This window comes from Nothobranchius furzeri, chromosome 8 (genome assembly GCF_043380555.1).
Source record: "Nothobranchius furzeri strain GRZ-AD chromosome 8, NfurGRZ-RIMD1, whole genome shotgun sequence".
In the NCBI taxonomy this organism is placed as follows: Eukaryota; Metazoa; Chordata; class Actinopteri; order Cyprinodontiformes; family Nothobranchiidae; genus Nothobranchius; species Nothobranchius furzeri.
The window spans coordinates 65,239,718-65,261,104 of NC_091748.1; the positions used below are offsets into that span (position 1 = coordinate 65,239,718).

A 21,387-nucleotide genomic window follows, 5' to 3' on the forward strand; every position below is an offset into this window, starting at 1 on the left:
TGCTCCCCAGATTTCTACACAATAAGTCAAGTATGGAACAATCAGTGAATTGTACAATGCCAACAAACCAGAATTAGTCAGTAAAAACTTGACTCTATGTAATACTCCTAAGGATTTGGCAATTTTACCTTTTATGTAACTAATATGGGATTTCCATGTCAAGTCTTCATCAATAAGAGCTCCAAGAAATTTAGTTTCTTTTACTCTTTGAATTGCAATCCCATCTATTTCCAATGACACATCACTATTATTTTTATCATTAAGCAGTATAACATTTGTTTTATTAAGATTCAGTGTCAATCTATTTATATCAAACCAGTTTTTAATTTTAATCAGTTCATCATGTATCACTTTAGCCACCTCCTCAATATTTGATCCTGAGTAAAACAGTGTTGTATCATCAGCAAATAGAATGGTACCGAGTGTCTTAGATACATTTACCAAGTCGTTAATAAACAAAATGAACAGTTTTGGTCTGAGGACCGACCCTTGTGGCACTCCACAATTAATGTCACATAGTTTTGATTTATGGTCCTTTATCTGAACAAACTGTTTCCATTTTTCTAAATAAGTTTTAACCCATTAATGAGCCACACCTCTTATTCCATACTGACTTAATTTTCGAAATAACCTTGAGTGATCAATGACGTCAAAAGCTTTTTTCAAATCAATGAAAACACTAACAAAGTCATTTTTATTGCCAATTGCTGTTGATATTTTATCCGTTAATTCCATTATTGCCATTGCTGTGGAATGTTTAGTTCTAAACCCATATTGTTCATTGTTTAAAATATTATTTTTTTCGATGAATTTATCCAACCTTGATACAAATGAACTTGATACAATTTGAACTTTTACTGACGTGCTGACAATGATTCCTGAACTCTTCTGTGCAGAAACATGGCTGCATTCATTCCTGCTTTTACTCAATTTTGTGGATGATTTTGTTTCAACAGCATCTGAACGAGATCAACAGAATCTTGAAGAAAGTGTTTTTGATTTTTCCACATTTCTGCTTGGGACGGGGGCTCATCGACATGGCTAAAAACCAGGCGCTGGCTGACGCCTTCCAGAGGCTGGGTATGATTAAACTGGATATAACTGTCAGGATCTTTCTTAGTGAGCTGAATGATGGCACATCAGCTGTTCTCTGTGTTTTATGATGTCTCTGTGTCCCGCTGCAGGAGCCAAGCCAAACCTTGACCCTTTTCAATGGGACTTTGTGGGGAAAAATTTGTTTGCAATGGCAGCCCAGGGTGTAATCTTCTTTGTTTTCACCGTGCTCCTTCAGTACAAGTTTTTTATTTACTTCAGGTAAGTGAATCTCTCTTATTTCCTGGTTTGGTATTGTTTCCTGTCCTCGTGTTGTTCAGTTCCCACATAGGTGCTGTGTGGGAGAGCGAGTCACAAATGAATGAAAATGATAATTATCCCAAAATAATTACAATTTTCATTCTTTTGCTTTATTTTTTGGAACACAGTGATCGTGAAGTTTAACGTTCCTCAAAACAGATGAGACTCAAGTAGCTTGTTCATGGGCATAAACCAAGTAAAAAGGTTTTATCTTACAATATTCCATCATTCAAATTAGATTGTTTCTTTTTGTTCAGGCCGTGGTGGAGTGTCCCCCAGCTGCCTCCTCTGGGCACTGAGGATGAGGATGTTGCCAGGGAACGAGAGAGGGTGAAAAGTGGGAAAGCTCAGTCGGACATTCTCACCATGATAGACCTGAGCAAGGTTGGGACACAAACATGGACGAAACGGTCTTAAAGATGACACTTATGCTGTCAAAACACCTGTTACACAACAAAAACACACTTGTGGTGTTGACTGCATCTACATTAGTGGCAACAACCATGTTGCTATAGCAACACCTTCATGCACTTATCTTATGTACTCAAGCACGTGGTGATAGAAGGATTGACCTCAACCTAAACACAACATCCTCACAGATGTTCATGATTGTTGTAAAATATCAGTATTGTAAATATTCTTTCTTTCTGTTGTTCAGGTTTACAAATCAGGCCGGAAGCCAGCAGTGAATCGACTTTGCCTCGGGATTCCTCACAGTGAGGTGAGAGATTTATTCCCAGACTCGCTGGATGATATGATCACACAGAAGTCCTGTATTTCTAGGATTTGCGTTGGTGAAGCCTTTTTGACTTCACAACACATTTGAAGTATGAACATATCAACACTGTGTTGACTTGGGTCTGCTCTCCAGTGTTTCGGGTTGCTGGGGGTGAACGGAGCCGGGAAAACCTCGACATTCCGCATGCTGACTGGAGATACGCCGATCACATACGGAAAGGCTTTCCTGAGCCATCACAGGTGCTTCTCCACCTCTGCACTGACTCAAATCCTGCTAGATTGTTCTCCACTAACTCAGCTGTGTGTGTGTTTCTCAGCGTGCTGACTGAGATGGAGCAAGTCCACCAGCTGATGGGTTACTGTCCACAGTTTGATGCCATCAGTGACCTGCTGACGGGGCGGGAACATCTGGAGCTGTATGCTCGTCTGAGGGGGGTTCCAGAGGAGGCTGTCACCAAGGTAACTAAATCTTAAGGGGTTCTTTTACTTTATTTTTGATACATGTGCAGTGGTCTCTAGTAGGAATGAGCGCTGTGTGTGCCATACTCTTAAGAAAAAAGCTCCAGTGTGCTTGTTTCAGCACAGAGAATTCAGCCAGAGGAGAAAGTAGCTTCAGATTTGAACAGGATTTGGAGTCTAACTTCTGACATTTGGACATCTCGCCTCTAATGGAATAACAGCAACACGACTCTTCCACTGTCTCTTATTGATTTGCAACGTTGATGTTTTATCTTCACAAATAAAACCAGCCTGAAGGCATTCTGCTGTGTGATGGGGTTGCTAATGCTAACGGTTAGCTTCTGCTAGTCGAGACGTTTTCTAGGGTGTTTCCTGAGCGTTAAAACAACAGCCTTTCCCGTCGCGACTCAATATGACTTAGTCCAAGTGACAGCGTGACATAGCTCTGTGGCTGATCATTTTCAAAAATAGATGGTTTCTCGGTTAAGGACCTCTTTATGGAAGACAGCTGAAGCTAGAGTCATAAAAGAGTGCAATCCTTCTTTAATTATTCAGACACATTTTTTGAGCTAGTATTTGTAGGAACTGAGATAATAAGTTTGAAGGAGATTTTTCTTTTCAGAGGACATTATCAGACTTCCACGAGTGGTGAAGTTTCCGTTCTGCTCTGTAGGTGGCGCAGTGGGGGGTTAAGAAGCTGGGCCTGACCCAGTACTCAGAGCAGGAAGCTGGAGGCTACAGCGGCGGCAACAAGAGGAAACTCTCCACAGCTATCTCCTTCATTGGGGCTCCGTCTGTTATTTTCCTGGTGAGAGCTTTACATTTCACTCAGAATGATTTCCTTAAACAACTTAAAGACGACCTGCATTCATGGATTCTTTCCTTTTTTCCATATCAGGATGAGCCAACCAGTGGTATGGACCCCAAAGCCAAAAGGTTTTTGTGGAACTGCATCGTCAACGTCACTAAAGAGGGTCGAGCTGTCGTGCTCACCTCCCACAGGTGCGAAACGAAGACATTTAGAGTTTAAATGTTCTTAGAGAGATCTAAGCCATAACGATGATATTTTCTGTGTGACCAGTATGGAGGAGTGTGAGGCTCTTTGCACCAGGATGGCCATAATGGTCAACGGCAGGTTTCAGTGTCTGGGATCTGTGCAACACCTGAAAAACAGGTAACAACACACACACACACACAAGTTCACAATGCCATTTTGACCGTGTCACAGGTTCCGTCAAACCTAGACAATTCCAAAAAAGGGAAAAGAGGTGGAGCTGAGGGTGGGGCTGTAAGGCTGGGATCAAATGACGACACCCGTTGAAGCGATGTAGCTACAAGCTAACGCGGAGGTGGGAGCTAAGCTAACGGAGGTAGCTACCTAGCTACAACCGGAGTTAGTTGTGCACAACACCGGAGCTTCTGAGTCAGAGATGCGCCGAGCTGCCGCTGAGGGGAGAGAGACCATACCGATAGTCGGAACCGAGCTCTACCTACATGTTATATTAAATGCACTGGGTTTTACCATATTACATTTAAATGTCATGGTTAAACAGTACAAGTTAAAATCTAAGCTCAGCTAGTGCAAGAGCGGCAGTGACCTAAAATACAAAAATACAATTTTACTTACTGATAAAATGAAGTAGAGACTCCTTGGATGCTCTATTAGTGCGATTAATACCACAGCAAGTCATTTTGTCCAACAATTGCACAAATAATATCCAAAAAAAGAATACACAAACGCTGCAACTAATGGTCCAAGTTGAGAGACTGAAAATGGTGGAACAGTTTTCAGGCGAGGCCGAGGCTCAGGCTGAGGCCTTTCCCCGGACCTAGCTCTGTGGTCACGTGGGTCTGATGCTCATTAATTATTCAGACTTTTAGGTATTTAATACACTTAAACAGAAGAGTGACAAAAAATTCACCCCCCTCAGAGTTCTCATGAGTGTAAACTAGATCTATTAAACCTAAAACACGTGTTGGTACCAGGTACCATGCTGTAAACATGTTTATTTCTGCTGTGAAATTGGTATTTTTAACATGGGAGTCAATGAGGATTTGCTCACTTCTGACACCAGCCCCTAGTGGATGAGGGTGGAACTGCAATTTTTGTTACTTCCTGTTTGACTTCATTTCTAGACCCGAATTATGGGGGCTTGGTCATTATAAGTCTCCTGAACTGTTATGTGTTTAAGTAATAAATGTGTTTTTGTGTTGTTCAGGTTTGGTGATGGATACACCATCATCCTCCGTCTGTCAGAAACTAAAGCTGACCCTGACGACTGTCCTGTTGATGCCTATATGAGGACGTCTTTCCCCAGCATCGAGTTGAAGGAGAAACACCAGAGCATACTTCAGTACCAGCTGTCCTCGCACGCCTGCTGCCTCGCTCACATCTTCGATGCGCTGGCCAACAACTACGAGGAACTCGGCATCGTAGACTTCTCTGTCTCACAGACCACTCTGGACCAGGTGAGAGGGAGGAGGCTGTGGGGGGATGTCTGAGAGACGTGATGTTAATGTTTACTGAATATCAGTAACTGATTCAGAGAGAAGATAAGTGAAAACAGTAAACTGAAAAAATTAATCATTTTATTTTTGTAGGTATTCGTGAGCTTTGCTAAGGAGCAGACGGATGACGACTGCCTCGCAGATGTGGTCATAAATAACGGGGCGGCACAAGACCGCTTCATCGCCAGAGTTAACTCTCTCACCATCGCGCCGCAGCCACCGATCACACCTCCCCAAAAGAGGATGTCTCCTCGGCTTCCCGCTAAATCACCTGACAATCTCCCAAAAGTAACTAAACCTAAAAAGGCCAAAGTCGGCAAGGCCAGTTCCAGTGACGACAAAAGCGGCGGCGCGCCTTTGAAGAGGTTACCTCAGGCCGAGGAGAACAGCAGCACTCAGAGTGAATCCAGTCAACCTCACAGCTCGAAACACAAAGAGAAGAGCTCCAACAAAGATCCTTCTGCGCTGTTCATAGTCGGCACCAGTTCACGGGAAAGCTCGCTGTGAAAGGTTAAAGGGCGCGATGCCACACAAGAGGACCAAACTCAGATATGTTCATTCGAATGCTGCAAACTTGTGCAACATGACACAAACCAAATCAGCAAAACAAGGAACTAAAGTCGAATCAAAGCTAATCCTTCATCCTGTTGGCGGCTGTGCCTTGTTCACCACTTCACCGGCGGTGTTGAATCATAAATGTGACAGAATCAGTCTCGTCTTCTCAGAGCAGTGGCTTATTTATCCTAAACGGTTATTACCGCATGCATGCCTCGGTGTGAAAACACAGCGTTGTGTTTCTCAGGACCTTTTGATCTTTTTCAGTCTTACTCTGCTCGTCGGCGCACTTTACAGAAAAGCTGCTGCAAATACTAAAACAGTAGCTGGTTGCATGTGCAACGTGTTCTCATTAAGAGGATCTTACCTGAAGCGTCTGATGGTTATAAACCTGTTTGCTGTATCTCTTTAATGTTATATTGTTTTTAAGTCCAATATTTATTCATATTTTTATTTATTCTGTGAGATTTCTAGTTGTTGTTTCTGTACAATTGAAGGAATTATGTACAAGACGAGTTCTTCTTTTTATCTTGGAAGTTATCCTCCAAACTTGCTGAATGTCAGAAGTTTCCGTCTCTTACAGCTGGACTTCCTGTTGTCCTGAAAAAGCTCCAGACTCGGCGTTGATTTAACTGCTGTAAGTGATTTTTATGCCAAACTCTTATAAATCCAATCAAAGAAAAATATTTTTGAACAATCTAAAATGGAAATGCATTGTCTTTGAAGGAATGTTGTTTTTAAGATGTAGTTGTTTATTTGTTTTGAACCAAACAACCCAGATCAGCTGATCTAAAACAGGCTGCTACTGCACTGAAATGCACCGTTCTAGCTTTCAGTGTTTGCTGCTGTGGCGACCAAAGCAACAACGATGCAGGACTTTTATCTTAAAATGTGAATGCACTTGTTAAACATTAATTGAGGAGTGATCAGGTTGAATGTCTGTCTGGGCTGACAGCTCTCACTCCAGTGTTAATGTCAACTACATCTAGTAGAGTGATGAAATATCTAAGTGTACTGAAATGATGCAAAACCTAAAGGTTAGGTTAGGTCAATTATCGTCTTGTTTTGCAGTAAAAGTCTTCAATCCTGAATGTGGACCACCACATGAACATCATTTAAATAAATGAAATTTAAAACAATGTTTTTGTCATGAAAAGAAAAAAATAATTCTTTTTCCAGTGTTTTCTTTTGCTGCAGTGGCTATTATTGTGTTTTGTGTGTTGTTTTTTGTTATTCTTTAGTCTCTGAGAGGCGGAAAGCTCTTTATTTGTTCACTCTACAGCCAAAGCAAGCTCATATTTCTGTTGCTGTTTTTGTTGAAACTTTACAAAGCAAAATAATCTTCTGTTGCTCCTGAAGACTACTTTCAGCTCCTAAATGTAAATAAAACCTAATTAAATTCAGGCATAGTCGTTTTTGTTTCGGCAAACGTCATCAAAGAGGGTCAATTTACCAAAAACATCAAATGTTTCTCTGTATAAGATGCCTTCCTACGATCGACGGACCTAGTACAACGTAAGTCACGTTAAAATACAGTAATTTTGAAAAGAATATTGTTTGTCAGGAATCTTGGCGTGACCTTTGACCCAGCTCTCACCCTGGATTCTCATGTCAGTTCTCTTGTTCGCTCTTCCTTCTTCCATCTCAGGAACATTGCTAAGCTGAGTCCCATTCTGTCCCGCTCTGAACTTGAGACAGTTCTCCACACCTTCATCTCCTCACGCTTAGACTATTGTAACTCTCTTTTCACGTTTCTGATTAGAACCTCCCTGAACCGTCTACAGGTGGTTCAGAATGCCTGTGCTCGGCTTCTGACCAAGTTCTCCAAACACACCCACATCACCCCGCTTCTCCTCCAGCTTCACTGGCTACCAGTCAACTTCAGGGTTCATTTCAAGATCCTGGTTCTGGTCTATAGGGCCCTACATGGACAAGCACCATCTTACATTGGTGATCTTCTCAGTCCCTACACCCCCAGCAGGTCCCTGAGGTCCAGTGATCAAAGTCTACTGGTTGTGCAGCACCAGGCTAAAGACCACAGGTGACAGATCATTTGCTGTTGTGGCTCCCAGACTCTGGAACTCTTTCCCCCTGAGCCTGAGATCAGTGGACTCAGTGGTCTCCTTTAAAACGAAGCTGAAAACACACCTGTTCAAGCTGATTTTGGTGTGACCTTCATCACCATCCTCTTCTTATTGTGCCTTTCCCAGGATCCACTGACTTCCCTCTTTCCTATTAATTTTATCTCTCCCTTTCCTTACATTTTTTAAGCACAATTTTTTTTCTTCTCATTTTAAACATATTCTTAATCGCTTATTGAAATCTTTTTTTTATTGTGGCAAGGTGGAGAAACGAGGGCCCAGACGGGATTCGATCCCCAGACTACGTGTCTCGCGCGCTAACCAGTCGGCCAAAGGGACATCCCCTTGGTCAAGTAGCCAGGGCGGGCGCATGATCAATCGGGACACACTGTTAAATTATACTTTAATCTTTTTGTATTTGTGAAGCGCCTCGTGATTATTATCTTGAGCTGCACTGTATAAAAGATCGATTTATTTCTAACGAAGGTGATGAACGCTTATAAGGATGAAAGTACAAAGCAGTGATATATCTTGTGTTGGTTTAATCTTTGACTAGTCTTTAGAGAGCTGTTGTCCTCTGGCGGCAATTTAGTGATACTACAGAACAATTGAAAAAAAAAACGGACTGGTGTGACGAAAGAACACCCAACCAAAGTGCAAAATTAAAATTTACATAGTAAAAACTCCAACCCAAAGTTTACTTCCGTTTTTGTGATATTCTTTACAATTTAAATTTTATTTTTAATTTTGATATTATGAGAGCCTCTAGATAAAAAGTCACTTCGTCTTCTTCTTCTCCAGACACGTCTATGCTTCTTCTTCCCCAATTAGTTTACCATGTGTGCTGAAAAACTGCCTCGGCCAGTCTACTACCTTGATACCGGTTTGAAATAACAATTTTTAAGCTATTGCGTTTGAATGTATTCTATGTTTTTGTCATGTGAGTTTTAATTTAATTTAACTTGTATAAATAGTTTCGTGTGCTGGTTTTAACAAGAGCTGGTGTGATCAGAAGGAAGATTGCAATTAAAGTAAAGTCACAAAATAGCCACAAGAGGGCGATAGTAGTTCGACGTCAATATAAGACAAAGATCTAATGATACAAGAAAAATCTCTGCTTTGCACTTTTACGTTTGCTTTGCTTAATATGCTTCAACTAGCTAGACTCAAATGTCTCATACTTTAGTTTAACTTTTTTATTTTTTAAACAACAATCGTGTAGCTATATTTCATTCCAAGAGTTCTGTTGGACTAAAGTTTGTCCTAAAGAGGAAATTAAGGTTTGTCCGTATAATAGTCTTTACTATGAAACGACATGGAGGGAACACTCTTGTCTTTTTCACACATCTTCGTCGGAAGATATTTTTGCTCGTTTCATAAACTAGAAGCTAGCTTGCACTTCTGATGTTTTGACTTTTGTATTTGTGCCTACACTCTGTCTTTTTGTCATACTTTTCGCGCAGCTTTTCAATTTCGTCTTTGAAAAAAAATGGTTGTTTTGACAAACGCTGATGAACAACAGGATTATATGTGAGTGCCAATTTCTATTTTTGCGTGAGCCAGTTATTTGATAGCATTAGCCCAAAGTGCTTTATCTATCTAACCTTAACCCTACATCCATATTTATTTAATGTCATTTAATTGATTGAGACACCGCAGGTTGCATGATCATTAACCAAACACCACATGCGTTCAAGTGGCGGGTTTGGTAGTTCAGATTTAGACGTTTCAAAACCAGTTAAGTGCCTGTTAGCTCTTAGCCGCTAACTAGCTAGTTTATTTGTCCTTGATTTTTTTTATCCATCCATCAAAATCCAATTATTGTTCATTTAACAATAGAGTCGCACTTCGTTGTCATTCTGAACGTGTCTGTGAACTAAATCACATATTTCACATCCCGGAAGAGAAAAATAAACAAAGGAGGGCGTATTATTTATAAAATGTGCTTTAAAGCGTTAATGTTCGTTTTCTTAACTGTTTAACCTACAAAGGTTTCAGTGTCAGGACGATCCTAACACTCCCCGCTGGAGACTGGTTTATGTTGCTGATAACGTGGAGCGAAGTCTAAAAACAGGATCAGCTGGTTAAAGTTAGCATCAGTCCCAGCGTAGGATGCTCCACACCCACTGACCTACATCTGAAACTGCTGCAGGATGCTCAGTTTTCCCTGTCTTGATTCACTTACCGGTAAACACAGCTGAGATCAACGAGAAGCAGCACAGAAAGATGAGGAAAATATTTCTGCTGGTTTTTATTTGTCAGCTTTAGGGCTGCACAAAATATCGCAAATACATCGTCATCGCGATATCGGCATGCTCAATATGCATATTGCACAGAACAGATAAATATCGCAATGAATGGTCAGCTCAAATGTTTGCTACACATAATGCATTCTGTCAATCTCATAGGTCAGATGCCTGCCCCCGAGGCAGACGGCACTTTATTTTGATGATTAGCAAACACCTGCGTTAGCTTAGTTCTGCTCTTTCTGCTGATTCTTCTTTTCCCGGGATCCACTGATCGCCTTTTCTTGTTCCTTTCCTCACATATTTTGCTTTTCTCATTTTTATGATTTTTTTATTTCCTTGTTTTTGATTATTTTTTTCCTGAGTTAAGTTTTTATTTATCGCAAGTAGTATCGTCATCGCAATATTAATCATTGTTATCGCATATCGCAGGTTTTCGCAATATCGTGCAGCCCTAGTCAGCTTCCTTCTGTTTATTCAGTCAGTGCCATCATGCAAACGTGGTGTGTTGTAATGAAGAGGTAGGAAGAAAGTCAACTGCTGTTGATAAAAGCAAGAACTAAAGAGACGGGCTTCTGCACAATATTCCTGTGGGTTTAGCGTCACTGATAGATGCCTGGTACTTTTACTACATTTCTCTAAGAAGAGTCTGCAGCCATCACACAAAGATGCGTCTCCTTTGGGGTTGCTCGGTTTACACGAGTCTAAAAAAGTTCATAGGATCCAGCAATTTTGAGGAAAATCTGTTAAGCAAAATATTATTAACCAGTTGTTTTTGATGAAGCAGTGTTTACAGCCTCGTGGTTTTTATCTTGAGAGACTCTATAGAAAAGATATTTTCTTCTTTTCTTCTTCTACAGAAAAGAGGTCAAGAGTGAATAAACCAGAAAGACCTAGTTGAATTAGAGATCCTTGTATTTTAGTGTTTTTTTTGTGTTTGTCCAGCCTGATAGAGGAGCGTAAATGCTCCTCACTGCCCTGCTCTCCAGCTAAGCGAGTGTCTCCTGCCAAAAAGAAGCAATTTTACATCAATCAAGCCATCCGTAACTCTGACCTCACTCCTCGTGCCAAAGGCAAGAAGAGCCTTCGCCGACAGGAAAACAGTACGTTTATTACTCTCAGGTTAAAAGTGTCTGTTTTAGGCTGGAAAACAGAAAAGTTCAGAAACGTGATTTTAAAGCCTTTTGAAGCTCCCGGCTTTAAGGAGTCATTTCACTTGTCTGATTCTGTTCCTCTACTCTCAGCACGCTATCTCACCAATCTCCTTGAGAAAGATGAATGCTCCAAAGATGACCTGGAGGTCCGCAGTAACCCGGCCATTCCGTCCATCTTCACCGAAGCCTGCACTAACGGAAGCTACATAGAGGTGCGTGTCTGAGACGCACTTTAGCGGCAGCTCGGTGTGTGTCTAGTGAGTTAACTAATTCAGAGGATGTGTTGTGTTATGACATCATCTGGGCGTCGTCGTAGTCGTGGAACGACTTCATGAATTGCTCTGGTGAGGAGCAGGAGAGGCTGCTGTCTCTGCTGGAGCAGGAGGAGGCCAAGAGGAAAAACTACAACAGCCAGCTCCTCAAAGACCAGAGGAACAGTGAGTTTAACTGTTTGTTTGTTTGACACATGGCTGTTTGGCTGACTAACGCTCATCTTTCCACAGTCTACCCTGCCTTTACCGCTCAGGACTGCTACTTAAGGATTGATCGCAGACTCCGAGTGACTCTGAGGAGGAAACAAATACCCATGGTGGGTGTGGTCTCCTCATTGCTTCTTTAAAAGTAGATTTTTTTTATTGTCTAAGAAGCTTGACTGAAAGAATTCAGCTTTTTAAATCTTCTTTTTTGGGCCTACATAATTATAAGACAGCTTACAGACATGTCTTCTGTTTATTTCTCTAAACGGCTGTTAAAATATCCATCCCGGTTTTCCATGATCTCCGAGTTCTTGTTTGTTTTTCTGTCTTCCTTAAAAAAACTTATTTAGCTTTTCTTTTTCTAAGGGAACGCTGGAAGTTCTTGAGGAAAACCTTTTGAGCTTCTTCAGCGCCGAGCCTCGCTCCGTTTACACGACCATTCTTGGCAGCAGGTAGAAATCCTCTCTCTCTGTCCTGAATATTCACCTCTCCTCAAAAGCCACGGATGAATTTTCCTAAAAACAAAGAGTACGTCGGTAAGTCCGTGAACCATAGACAACCTGCAGCATCGCTTCTTATCGTTTTATCTGCTTTATTAATCCACAAACTGCAGGAGCACGGTTGGATAATTTATAGGGAAAAGGAATATCCCGGGATTTTTTCTTTACGCTAACAAGCCTCCAGATTCCTGGATTGTCTCGTCGGTTTTTGAGAGGACACATCCTCCACCGATGCAGCGGCTCTCTAAATTGCGTTAACACATTTCTGCGTCCCGTTGCTCGTTTGCACGATCGGCCTACGTTCACTAAGGCTGAATCCCCACACTGATGGGCACTGATGGCGGACTTGCCCACCTGGAAAAGCAATTTCTATTGGATTAGATGAAACCTTCATGGAGCTGATAGAGAAGCTGAGTCATTTGTGTAGCGGGGCAAACAAAAGCAGGATGTGAGGAAATGGGAGGTAATTGGTCATAAATAGACACGCCAGATTGACGAGTACAGGTAAAAAGGCTCAAAAGTAAATTGTTGCTCAAATTGATTGTGAATGAGGAAGTCACGGTGCTGTTTGTTGATGTTTGTGAACCAGCTTTGAGAGGCTGCTGCTTCATGCTATCTGCCAGTATATGGACCTGGTCTCTGCAAGTGAGTAGAAATGCTGCAAAACAGAAATGTCCACCTTAAACGCGCCAAAAAGCACGAATAACCATAACGACGAGCATGTTTGTGTTGGGCCTCCAGGCATCGACAACAACGGGTGCCGTCAGACTGAAGTGGCGAACAAACAGGAGGAGTTCCTCCCTCCTGACCTGCTGCTGTCGGCCTACCTGGAGCAGATGAGCTGAGACCAGAACCACGTCATCCAGTCTGTACACGACGCCTGTAGAGTCCATCCAGCTGAAAAAAATGTCTGCTTCTGTTTTCTTTTCGGGTTTTTCTGGAGTCAGTTTTCCATTTGACTCACAAACGGGTAAAAACGGAGAAAAAAAAGTTGTTTTTGTTGGTTTTTCCCCATTTAACAAACCGATTTCCCATCTGATGCTGAGATTAGCTAAACTAGTTAAAACTCACAGCCAGAGGCACACGGATACGTCTCTGTGATGTTTGTGAACGCTCTTTCAGAGCTGGAACTCACAAACAGTAACCATAATTATGAACATTACAAACGGGCTTTTATGAGTGTCGATGCCTCCAGTCAACATTACTACAGTGTAAACTGTGGTTCAAACACGGTTTATAGATTCACTCAAACTGTGAACGCAGCTCTATGTTCCTCGTTAGGGCTGCGTTCACAAACATCAACTGGAACCATCAGCTCATTCCCTCAGTCGGGTCTCGGGTGTCTAACCCACAGCTGTCACCAGGTGAGAGGCAGGGGACACCCTGGACAGGTCTCCAGTCCATTCCAGGGACACAGAGACACACTCGCATGTAGGGACAGTTTAGAGTCACCAGTTAACCTGGCAGCCATGTTTTTAGTCTGTGGGAGGAAATTGAAGTACCTGAAGAAAACCCACCCATGCATGAGGAGAACATGCTAATAACTCCATGCAGAAAAGCTGCAACCGGGATTTGAACCTGCAACCTTCTGTCTGCGAGGCGACAGCCATCATGCAGCCCTCTGGAAATATTAGAACATTAATTAAAGCACCTGAGCATTTTTGGGGGGGTATTTCTGACTTTAGTCTGTGTATTTTAGATATTTATTCTGATAGTTTAAATTAGGAAATGAGAAGATTTAACTCAAAGGAGGTGGCTTTAGTTAGTATAACATCATGAAAAACACCTTCTTCACCCACCTGAACAACTCTTAACAGATAAGAGCTCATTTAAAAGCTCAAGCACAGAATATCAGTCAAACTAAATGTGTCTTATTGAGCTTTACAGACACGTTATGATGATACAAACAACTTTTTTATACCTTGTTAAAAATGGAAAATTGACTTTTGTGAGATTTTTAGTTTTGTGTTGGATGCATGAAAAGGTGCAGCCACGTCACTGCCTGAACACACACCTGTGTGATTTGAGTTGGATGTATGAATATGAATCGTTACCAATGAAACCAGGAATTTCTTTTTATTATTCATGTTTTCGGGAAGTTGTTGTTCAACGGTTCTCTGTATTGTTAGCAGATGGCTTCTGCTTTGGTCTGACTCGTCTTTGATCAGCGTTTAGTTGACATGACGTCTGTAAAGACTCTGCAGAGCCCGTCTGGACACCTGGAGCTGCGGCTGGCGGTTTCACCAAAAACACAAACCAGGTCACACGCAGCGTCGTGTAATTACCTGCACATCTGAATAGCTTTTCTCCATCGGTGGTGTGTGTTTACTCTCGGATAAAGCTGGTAGTGATGTGTAATATTACACTGTGGAGTGTGTAGATGTGTGACACTGACACAAGTGGACCCACATTTAGGAATTTTTCTTGGTTAAAAACAACCTTAAAGTCCTGGAAAGCAAAAAGCTTCAGCCTTATGAACAGTTTCTGGTTTATCTGTACAGACGTTTCTACATTTATACTTGACCAGATATAAATAGAAAAAACATCTGATTTCTGCATTCTTCAGCAGCGTCACAAAACTTGACTCGCTGGTGCATTTTGTTAACAACCAAAGTTTGTTTGTTTCGTCGATGTCCGGCTTCTCAGGCTTTGATCTGTTCTCTGAATGTTTCTTTTTTTTTACATCTTTTTCTGTGCGCTCTCATGGAACGACCGAGGTGTTCACCCCAGCACCTCGGGGTGCTACAAACCTTTTCTCTACAGGCTGTTGAGGTGCCGATGTTTAATTTGACCTGTGCCATAAAGCCTGGTAGTCTTGAGAGCTTTATTCATTCTACTGAAAAAAATGTGTGTGTGTGTGTGTGTGTATATATGAGGTGCGTATTTATAATCATTACTGGAGCTAATAAATAATTTAAGATGCATGTGCAGTGTCGTTTTATTGCTGAATAAGCTGGAAATGTTTTATTTCCTGGATAGTCATTGCATCTTTCTCCAACCTGCCTTCATATTTAATATCGATTTCAGAAAGTCTGAGCAGAGTGTAGAAATATAAATTACAAGTAAAAACATGAATTTATGAAGAACTGATTTTAAAAAGATAAAATAAGATGCATCAAAGAACATTTCGTGTATTTAAGTGATTTTTTTTCTGCATAAATTATGTTCAAAAAACCAATACAACAAATTTGGAGAGAAAAAATTCAATTCAATTCAAAAATACTTTATTAATCCCAGAGGGAAATTGATTAACTAATAGAACTAATTGACTACAGAACCATTTTAATGTGTTAAACTCAATTAGAAGATGATAAAACCGCTTTAAAAATTATTTTAATCTGTCAGTTTAGGGATCACCAACCTGGTGCACTCAGGTCTGTTCTAAAAATAGCACAATTCATCGCTCAGCAAAGTATACAATATTATTTTCTGTGGCTATTTTTTAAATCACACTGATTAAAAACATTAATTAAACAGTGAAACTGGGAAGGAGGCGAGGCTTCAGAAGTGAACATTTGTGAGCAGCAGAACAGTTTGATGCTAGGAAAGAGTTCTACAGATGCTACGTTTGTTTCAAGGATGCTAAAGGAGAAGTACAGAGAAGGTTAGAAGCTTATGACGGTGCTGAGAGAGGAGCTGTGGTGCATGAGGTGGTCTGGAGTTAGTGAAGAACATGTATGAGAGCTGGGAGGTGGCAGTGAGGTGTGCTGTAGGAGTTTACAGAGGAGTTCACGGTGGAGGTGAGGAAGCATCAAGGATCCAAGCGGAATGCAGCTCGGATGGTCGCCGAGGCAAAAACCTGGGCGTGGGAGGAGTTCGGTGAGTTTATGGAGCCAGACCTCCATAAAGCTTTGAGGAAATCCTGGTCCACCATCTGGCGCCTCAGGAGGGTAAAGCAGTGTGGTGCCAACACTGTTTATACTGGTGTGCGGCAGTGTGAGCGTCCTGTCAGTGTCCCAATTGATCATGTGCCCTGGCTACTTGGCCAAGGGGATGTCCCTTTGGCTTACTGGTTAGAGCGCATGACTCTCACCCGGGAGTGATCGAATCCCGCCTAGGCCCTCGTTTCTCCACCTTGCCACACACTGGGGATGGCTGCTGACCCCGACTCGGGACTGTGGATCGGTGGGCGTAGTACTTCGAAGACCTCCTCAATCCCATTGGCACATCTTCCATTGAGGAAGCGGAGTCCAGGGACTTTGAATTGGGCTCTCCAATCTCTGGTGCTGAGGTTGTCATAAAGCTCCTCGGTGGCAAGGTTCTGGGGGTGGATGAGATCCGCCCAGAGTTCCTTAAGGCTTTGTATGTCGTAGGACTGTGTTGGCTGACACGGCTCTGCAATATCTTGTGGACATCGGGTGCAGTTCCACTGGACTGGCAGACTGGGGTGGTGGTTCCCCTATATAAAAAGGGGGACCACAGGGTGTGTTCCAACTACAGGAGGACTGCACTCCTGAGCCTTCCTGGCTCTATTCAGGGGTTCTGGAGAGGAGGGTCTAGCAGATTGTGGTACCTCAGTTTCAGGAGGAGCAATGTGGTTTTCGTCCTGGCCCTGGAACACTGAACCAGCTCTATGCCCATAGGGGGGTCCAGGAGGGTGTGGGGGAGTTTGCCCAACCAATCTACATGTGTTTTGTGAATCTGACGAAGGCGTTCGACCACGTCCCTCAGGGGGCCTGTATGAGGTACCAGGCCCTCTTTTTCCTGTATGACCGGTGTCAGAGCTTGGTCCGCATTGCTGGCAATAAGTCAAGCTCATTCCCAGGGAGAGTTGGACTCTGTCAAGGCTTCCCTTTGTCACCGATTCTGTTCATAATTTTTATGGACAGGATTTTTAGGTGCAGCCAAGGTATTGAGGGGATCCTTTTTGGTGGCCTGAGGATCAGGTCTCTGCTTTTTGCAGATGACGTGGTCCTGTTGGCTTCATCGGAACGTGATCTCCGGCTTTTGCTGGAGTGGTTTGCAGCCAAGTGTGAAGCAGCTGGGATGAGAATCAGCTCTTCTAAATCTGTGACCATGGTCTTGAGTCGGAAAAGGGTAGAATGCCTTCTCCAGGTCAGGGATGAGGTCCTGCCCCAAGTGGAGGAGTTGAGGATCTTGCTCACAAGTGAGTGAAAGACGGAAGGTGACATCGATAGGCGGACTGTTGCTGCATCTGCAGTGATGCGGGCGTTGTACCGGTCTGTCGTGGTGAAGAGACAGCTGAGCCAGAAGGTGAAGCTCTTGATTTACCGGTCGATCTACGTTCCTACCCTCACCTATGGTCACGAGCTTTGGGTAGTGACCGAAAGAACGAGATCCCAAATACAAGCGGCCAAAATGGGTTTTCTCTGCAGGGTGGCTGAGCTCTGCCTTAGAGATAGGGTGAGAAGCTCTGTCATCCGGGAGGGGCTCAGGGTAGATTCGCTGCTCCTCCACATCAAGAGGAGCCAGTTTGAGGTGGCTCAGGCATCTGGTCAGGATCCCTCCTGGATGCCTCCCTGATGAGGTTTTCCTGGCACGTCCAACTGGGAGGAGACCTAAAGGGAGATCCAGGACACGCTGGAGACTATGTCTCTCAGCTGGCCAGGGAATGCCCTGGGATTCCCCCGGAGGAGCTGGCCCAAGTGGCTGGGAAGAAGGAAGTCTGGACCTCTTGACTTAGGCTGCTGACTCCGCAACCCGACTCTGGATAAGCGGGAAAAAATGGATGGATGAACCACATGAACTCTTAAAGGCACGCCTAGTAGTAATTTTAGCTTGCTTTTAGCACCCCCCTAGAGTCTGTTATTAATTGGGTCATAAAAATGAAAGTGAAGCTCATCTCCCAATGCGTTCGTATTTCAACACCTTAATCTAACAGCCGAAACGACTCCCCTGCCTTCCTTCGTGTTTACAGGAGTGGTTCATAACTAAATCAGTAAAATCAGCTGTGCTCACAATCTTAAACATGCAGGAAACTTGTTGGAAGCTCACTCCAGTGCTAGCATGTCAGCTCCACAAACATTAGTGACTGCCCGCTCTAATTACACAACACATTTTGTGTAATTCATGTAACAAGACTGTTAGCACGGGTCATACAGAACTACACACCACACCGGTGCTCCGAGCCGGATTAAATAAATGGACTACACTAGGCAGGCTGCATTTTTAGGGCCCCCCCCCCCCCCCCCCCTCCATCGATGTTATGTAATGAATTGAAATCTGAAACTTACAAAATTTACTTATAAAAGTTCATTCACATTTTACATTGCCTAGTTTTTGGTTACAAATTGGTTGTTTGTATGCCAAAATAAGTCATGTGTTGTAGGCTGTTGCCTCTGCTGAATCAGAAATTCTGTCAATTTTCTGAGTGTGAACTTATTGTTTTGCTATTTGAACATTAATAAAATTATTTGACAAATAATTAATAAAACCAGCAACACTTACCAAGGAAACCATTTAGCATTATCTACTCTGGGATAATCTTCAGCCTTCCAGCATCACATGCCTCAATCACAGCAGAAACACGTCTAAAGAAATGTTCCTTGGTTAAGCTTCAGTCTATGTCTCCAGATTTCCTCTGTGATGCAGAAGAATATCCAATATTTTGAGAGGGATAGTTTAGTGCAAAGTACTCATCAGTTTGGTACCACTTTGCAGGATCAGATGGGTAGCTAGTTGTTAATACCCTGTCTGGGTCTAGAGCAGGGGTGTCAAAGATGCGGCCCGCGGGCCGAATCCGGCCCGCAAGTGGGTTTAATCCGGCCCGCGAGATGGTTGTGAAAACTTTATTTTCATACTTTACAATGTAGAGTGAAAATAAACTTATCTTTGTGAGCAAGTTTTCTCTGTAATGAGTATGAATAAAACAAAGCTGCGCTCAAGGCTCACACAAGAACTTGAATCACATCCTGAAGTTGGCCGCCACTCAGGATGTGACTTCTGATATTGATGTGCTGGTGAAAGCTAAAAGATGTAAAGTAAAATGAGTCAAATATACTTTAAGTGCTGCATGAAACGGATCTTGCCATGTGATCTGTGAGCTCTTTGAATCACTAAGGAATGTTTTTTTATTTATTGATTTTTTTTTTTTTTTTTCAAAATTTCAAGTACACTTCAGGTGTTGTACTTGTACTACACTGTCCTCAGGCTCCAGCCTTGTTTTATATTGATTGAATTAAAGCAAAAATAACAATCTCAAGTTTTTTTTTTCATTTACTGGTCCGGCCCACCTGGGACTAGATTTCCCTCAATGTGGCCCCTGAGCTAAAATGAGTTTGACACCCCTGGTTTAGAGGAATTTAGATTTTTATGATGATTTATGACAAAATTCCTTAAAATGAATAACTGAACCTAGTTTATCTTTATGTAGATGGTAAAGTGTAGTGAAACAGCGTTAGTGTCAGTCGGCATAAGCAGCAGGGCCCTGCAGGGAATCGAACCCCGTCTCATTACTGAGAGTTCCGTTACCAGAGCCTTTTGCTTTGGGCGACCGGAGACGGTAAAGCAAAACCTGCATCAACACAGCATTTAATGTTGGAACATAAATTCTGTCTTGAAGCAGGAAAAAAGAAACCGTCAGAATAAATAATTATTTCCAATTAAATTCATTTTAATATTTTATAAACGTTTTACAGATTTAGAGCCTCCTTTGACTTTTATGCTTTTCGTTAACTTCTCGTTCTTTTACGATGTTTATCCGTTCTTTAGTCGCGGTCAAACGCATCGTAATTTTGTTCTGCGGTGAATCTTAAAGTTATGTTGAATGTAAATAATCTGAGTCTTTATTGCTTTAATTTAACAGCACAGTAACTTGTTAAAATATTCAAGTTAATTTGAATCATTTACATGTTTAGACTATATTTTATTAGCCTTTAATATTTTAGTATTTATTGTTTAACTTTTGTAAAGAGCTATTTTTAAACGCGTGCACATTTAAACACTAAAACCTTTGTTTGCTCCGTCTGTGTCAGAGCTCTGCTGTTCAGCTCCTTCCTGGTTCCTGCAGGACCACAAAGCCCAGAGAAGCTCGGTCCAGCAGGACGTGAGGATACAAACAGACACGGAGAGCTCCTCCTAAACCTGGAATCAAACTTTTCTACAGATTATTTAGAACAGTTTCTTGTGACAGAACAGTTAGTGAAACAGAAAGGACATGATGAAGATGATGTTATCGTCCTTGTCTTTCATACGGATCAAAGATCACCCCAGCTTATGCTCATGTCACCAAGTAAACGTCCCATTTCTCACTAAGACCTGCTCTATCTGCTCTACCAGATTATCAGAAGCATCACTGTAGTTGTAGTTTTGCCTCCATCTTCCTGCCCTCCTTGGTCTCATGTTTGTCTTCTACTACCTCTCACCATCCATCTCAGGTGGGATCTTGTTTGCTCCGATGGCCTCTTGTGTTCCAGGCTTACACCTTTTAGTGAACGTCAGAATATCATATACTAATATATGTGTGTGTGTGTGTGTGTGTGTGTGTGTGTGTGTGTGTGTGTGTGTGTGTGTGTGTGTGTGATGCTAAACCAGACTGCCTGCTCCATCAGATGAAAGGAAATCCTCTCAGGACCAAAATAAAATAGAAGATTTAGCAACCAGACACAGAAGCCCAGGTGAAACCGTCCACATCAGCATCTCCAGTTCTACCAGCTCCAAAAACACACTTCTTAAATAATAAAACACTAAACTCAGCCAACGGATGAAGACGTCCTGGTGCCAGACGCTACCTAAGACATCACCAGTTCAGCTGACTTGATAAAACACTTGGTGACTAAAACAAACATCTGGTGACCTGGTAAAAAAAACAGTCCTGGTGCAACAAGCTACCTGAGACAAACGTTTCCAGTCGACCAGTTCAAGAAAGAAAGAAAGAAAAAAATGATCTTCAGTGATCCTCAATAGCAAACTCTGCCTCTACTGGAGGAGCCTGACCATGACCCACAAACACAACATCATCACTACTCAGACCCACTGGAAGAAAAATATATCTCTAGTCCGAGTCGGAGTCGTCCCATCTTGGTCTCTTCGGTGGGATGTACGGGAAGCGCTCTCCAGTCCTCTTCTGGCTGGATCCAAGGACCGAGGTAGAAGGAGTGGGTTCTTCTACATCCTGGACCTCTTCAGCGCTCCCGTGGGCAGGCCTGGGATCTTCTGGAAGCTCTTCCGGCGGGGCCGGAGGAGCTACCGCCAGCCAGAAGTCTTCTGGTGGTGGAAGCTGCTGGTCTTCATCGCTATCCAGAACTGAGCTACCATAACCAGAGTCCACACTAGAAGCCATAAAACCTTCTAAATCTGACCAATCTGAGCTAATGTCAGTCTCCTCCGACTCCTCGTCACTACTCAGACCCTCAAAA

The 21,387-nt window shown here is 42.5% G+C and overlaps 2 protein-coding genes across 3 annotated transcripts in view; both read left to right on the forward strand.

The window, feature by feature from the left end:
• The window catches only part of abca7 (ATP-binding cassette, sub-family A (ABC1), member 7), a 54,570-nt gene extending 48,871 nt beyond the window's left edge, over positions 1 to 5,699 (forward strand). For both annotated transcript variants that reach the window (XM_054752218.2, XM_054752219.2), the window contains 11 exons: positions 957 to 1,080; positions 1,185 to 1,314; positions 1,611 to 1,737; positions 2,012 to 2,074; positions 2,225 to 2,331; positions 2,409 to 2,550; positions 3,224 to 3,358; positions 3,449 to 3,552; positions 3,632 to 3,724; positions 4,770 to 5,019; positions 5,152 to 5,699. In XM_054752218.2, coding sequence (XP_054608193.2) covers positions 957 to 1,080; positions 1,185 to 1,314; positions 1,611 to 1,737; positions 2,012 to 2,074; positions 2,225 to 2,331; positions 2,409 to 2,550; positions 3,224 to 3,358; positions 3,449 to 3,552; positions 3,632 to 3,724; positions 4,770 to 5,019; positions 5,152 to 5,565 — 1,689 coding nt within the window. In that variant the 3' untranslated portion in view covers positions 5,566 to 5,699. The remainder of the gene's footprint in view (positions 1 to 956; positions 1,081 to 1,184; positions 1,315 to 1,610; positions 1,738 to 2,011; positions 2,075 to 2,224; positions 2,332 to 2,408; positions 2,551 to 3,223; positions 3,359 to 3,448; positions 3,553 to 3,631; positions 3,725 to 4,769; positions 5,020 to 5,151) is intronic.
• Positions 5,700 to 9,041: 3,342 nt separating this feature from the next.
• On the forward strand, positions 9,042 to 13,137 carry r3hdm4 (R3H domain containing 4). Its single transcript, XM_015940935.3, has 8 exons — positions 9,042 to 9,224; positions 10,886 to 11,043; positions 11,185 to 11,306; positions 11,411 to 11,531; positions 11,598 to 11,683; positions 11,937 to 12,022; positions 12,660 to 12,715; positions 12,812 to 13,137. Exons 1-8 carry the CDS (start codon positions 9,184 to 9,186, stop codon positions 12,913 to 12,915), a joined length of 774 nt encoding a protein of 257 aa, XP_015796421.1. The 5' UTR covers positions 9,042 to 9,183; the 3' UTR covers positions 12,916 to 13,137.
• The last annotated feature ends 8,250 nt before the right edge of the window (positions 13,138 to 21,387 follow it).

Coding starts and splice junctions, on each gene's coding strand:
- r3hdm4 (XM_015940935.3), top strand. CDS start 9,184: ATGGTTGTTTTGACAAACGCTGATGAACAACAGGATTATAT. Junction 11,044..11,184: donor CCTTCGCCGACAGGAAAACA/GTACGTTTATTA, acceptor CTCTACTCTCAG/CACGCTATCTCACCAATCTC. Junction 12,023..12,659: donor ACGACCATTCTTGGCAGCAG/GTAGAAATCCTC, acceptor TTTGTGAACCAG/CTTTGAGAGGCTGCTGCTTC.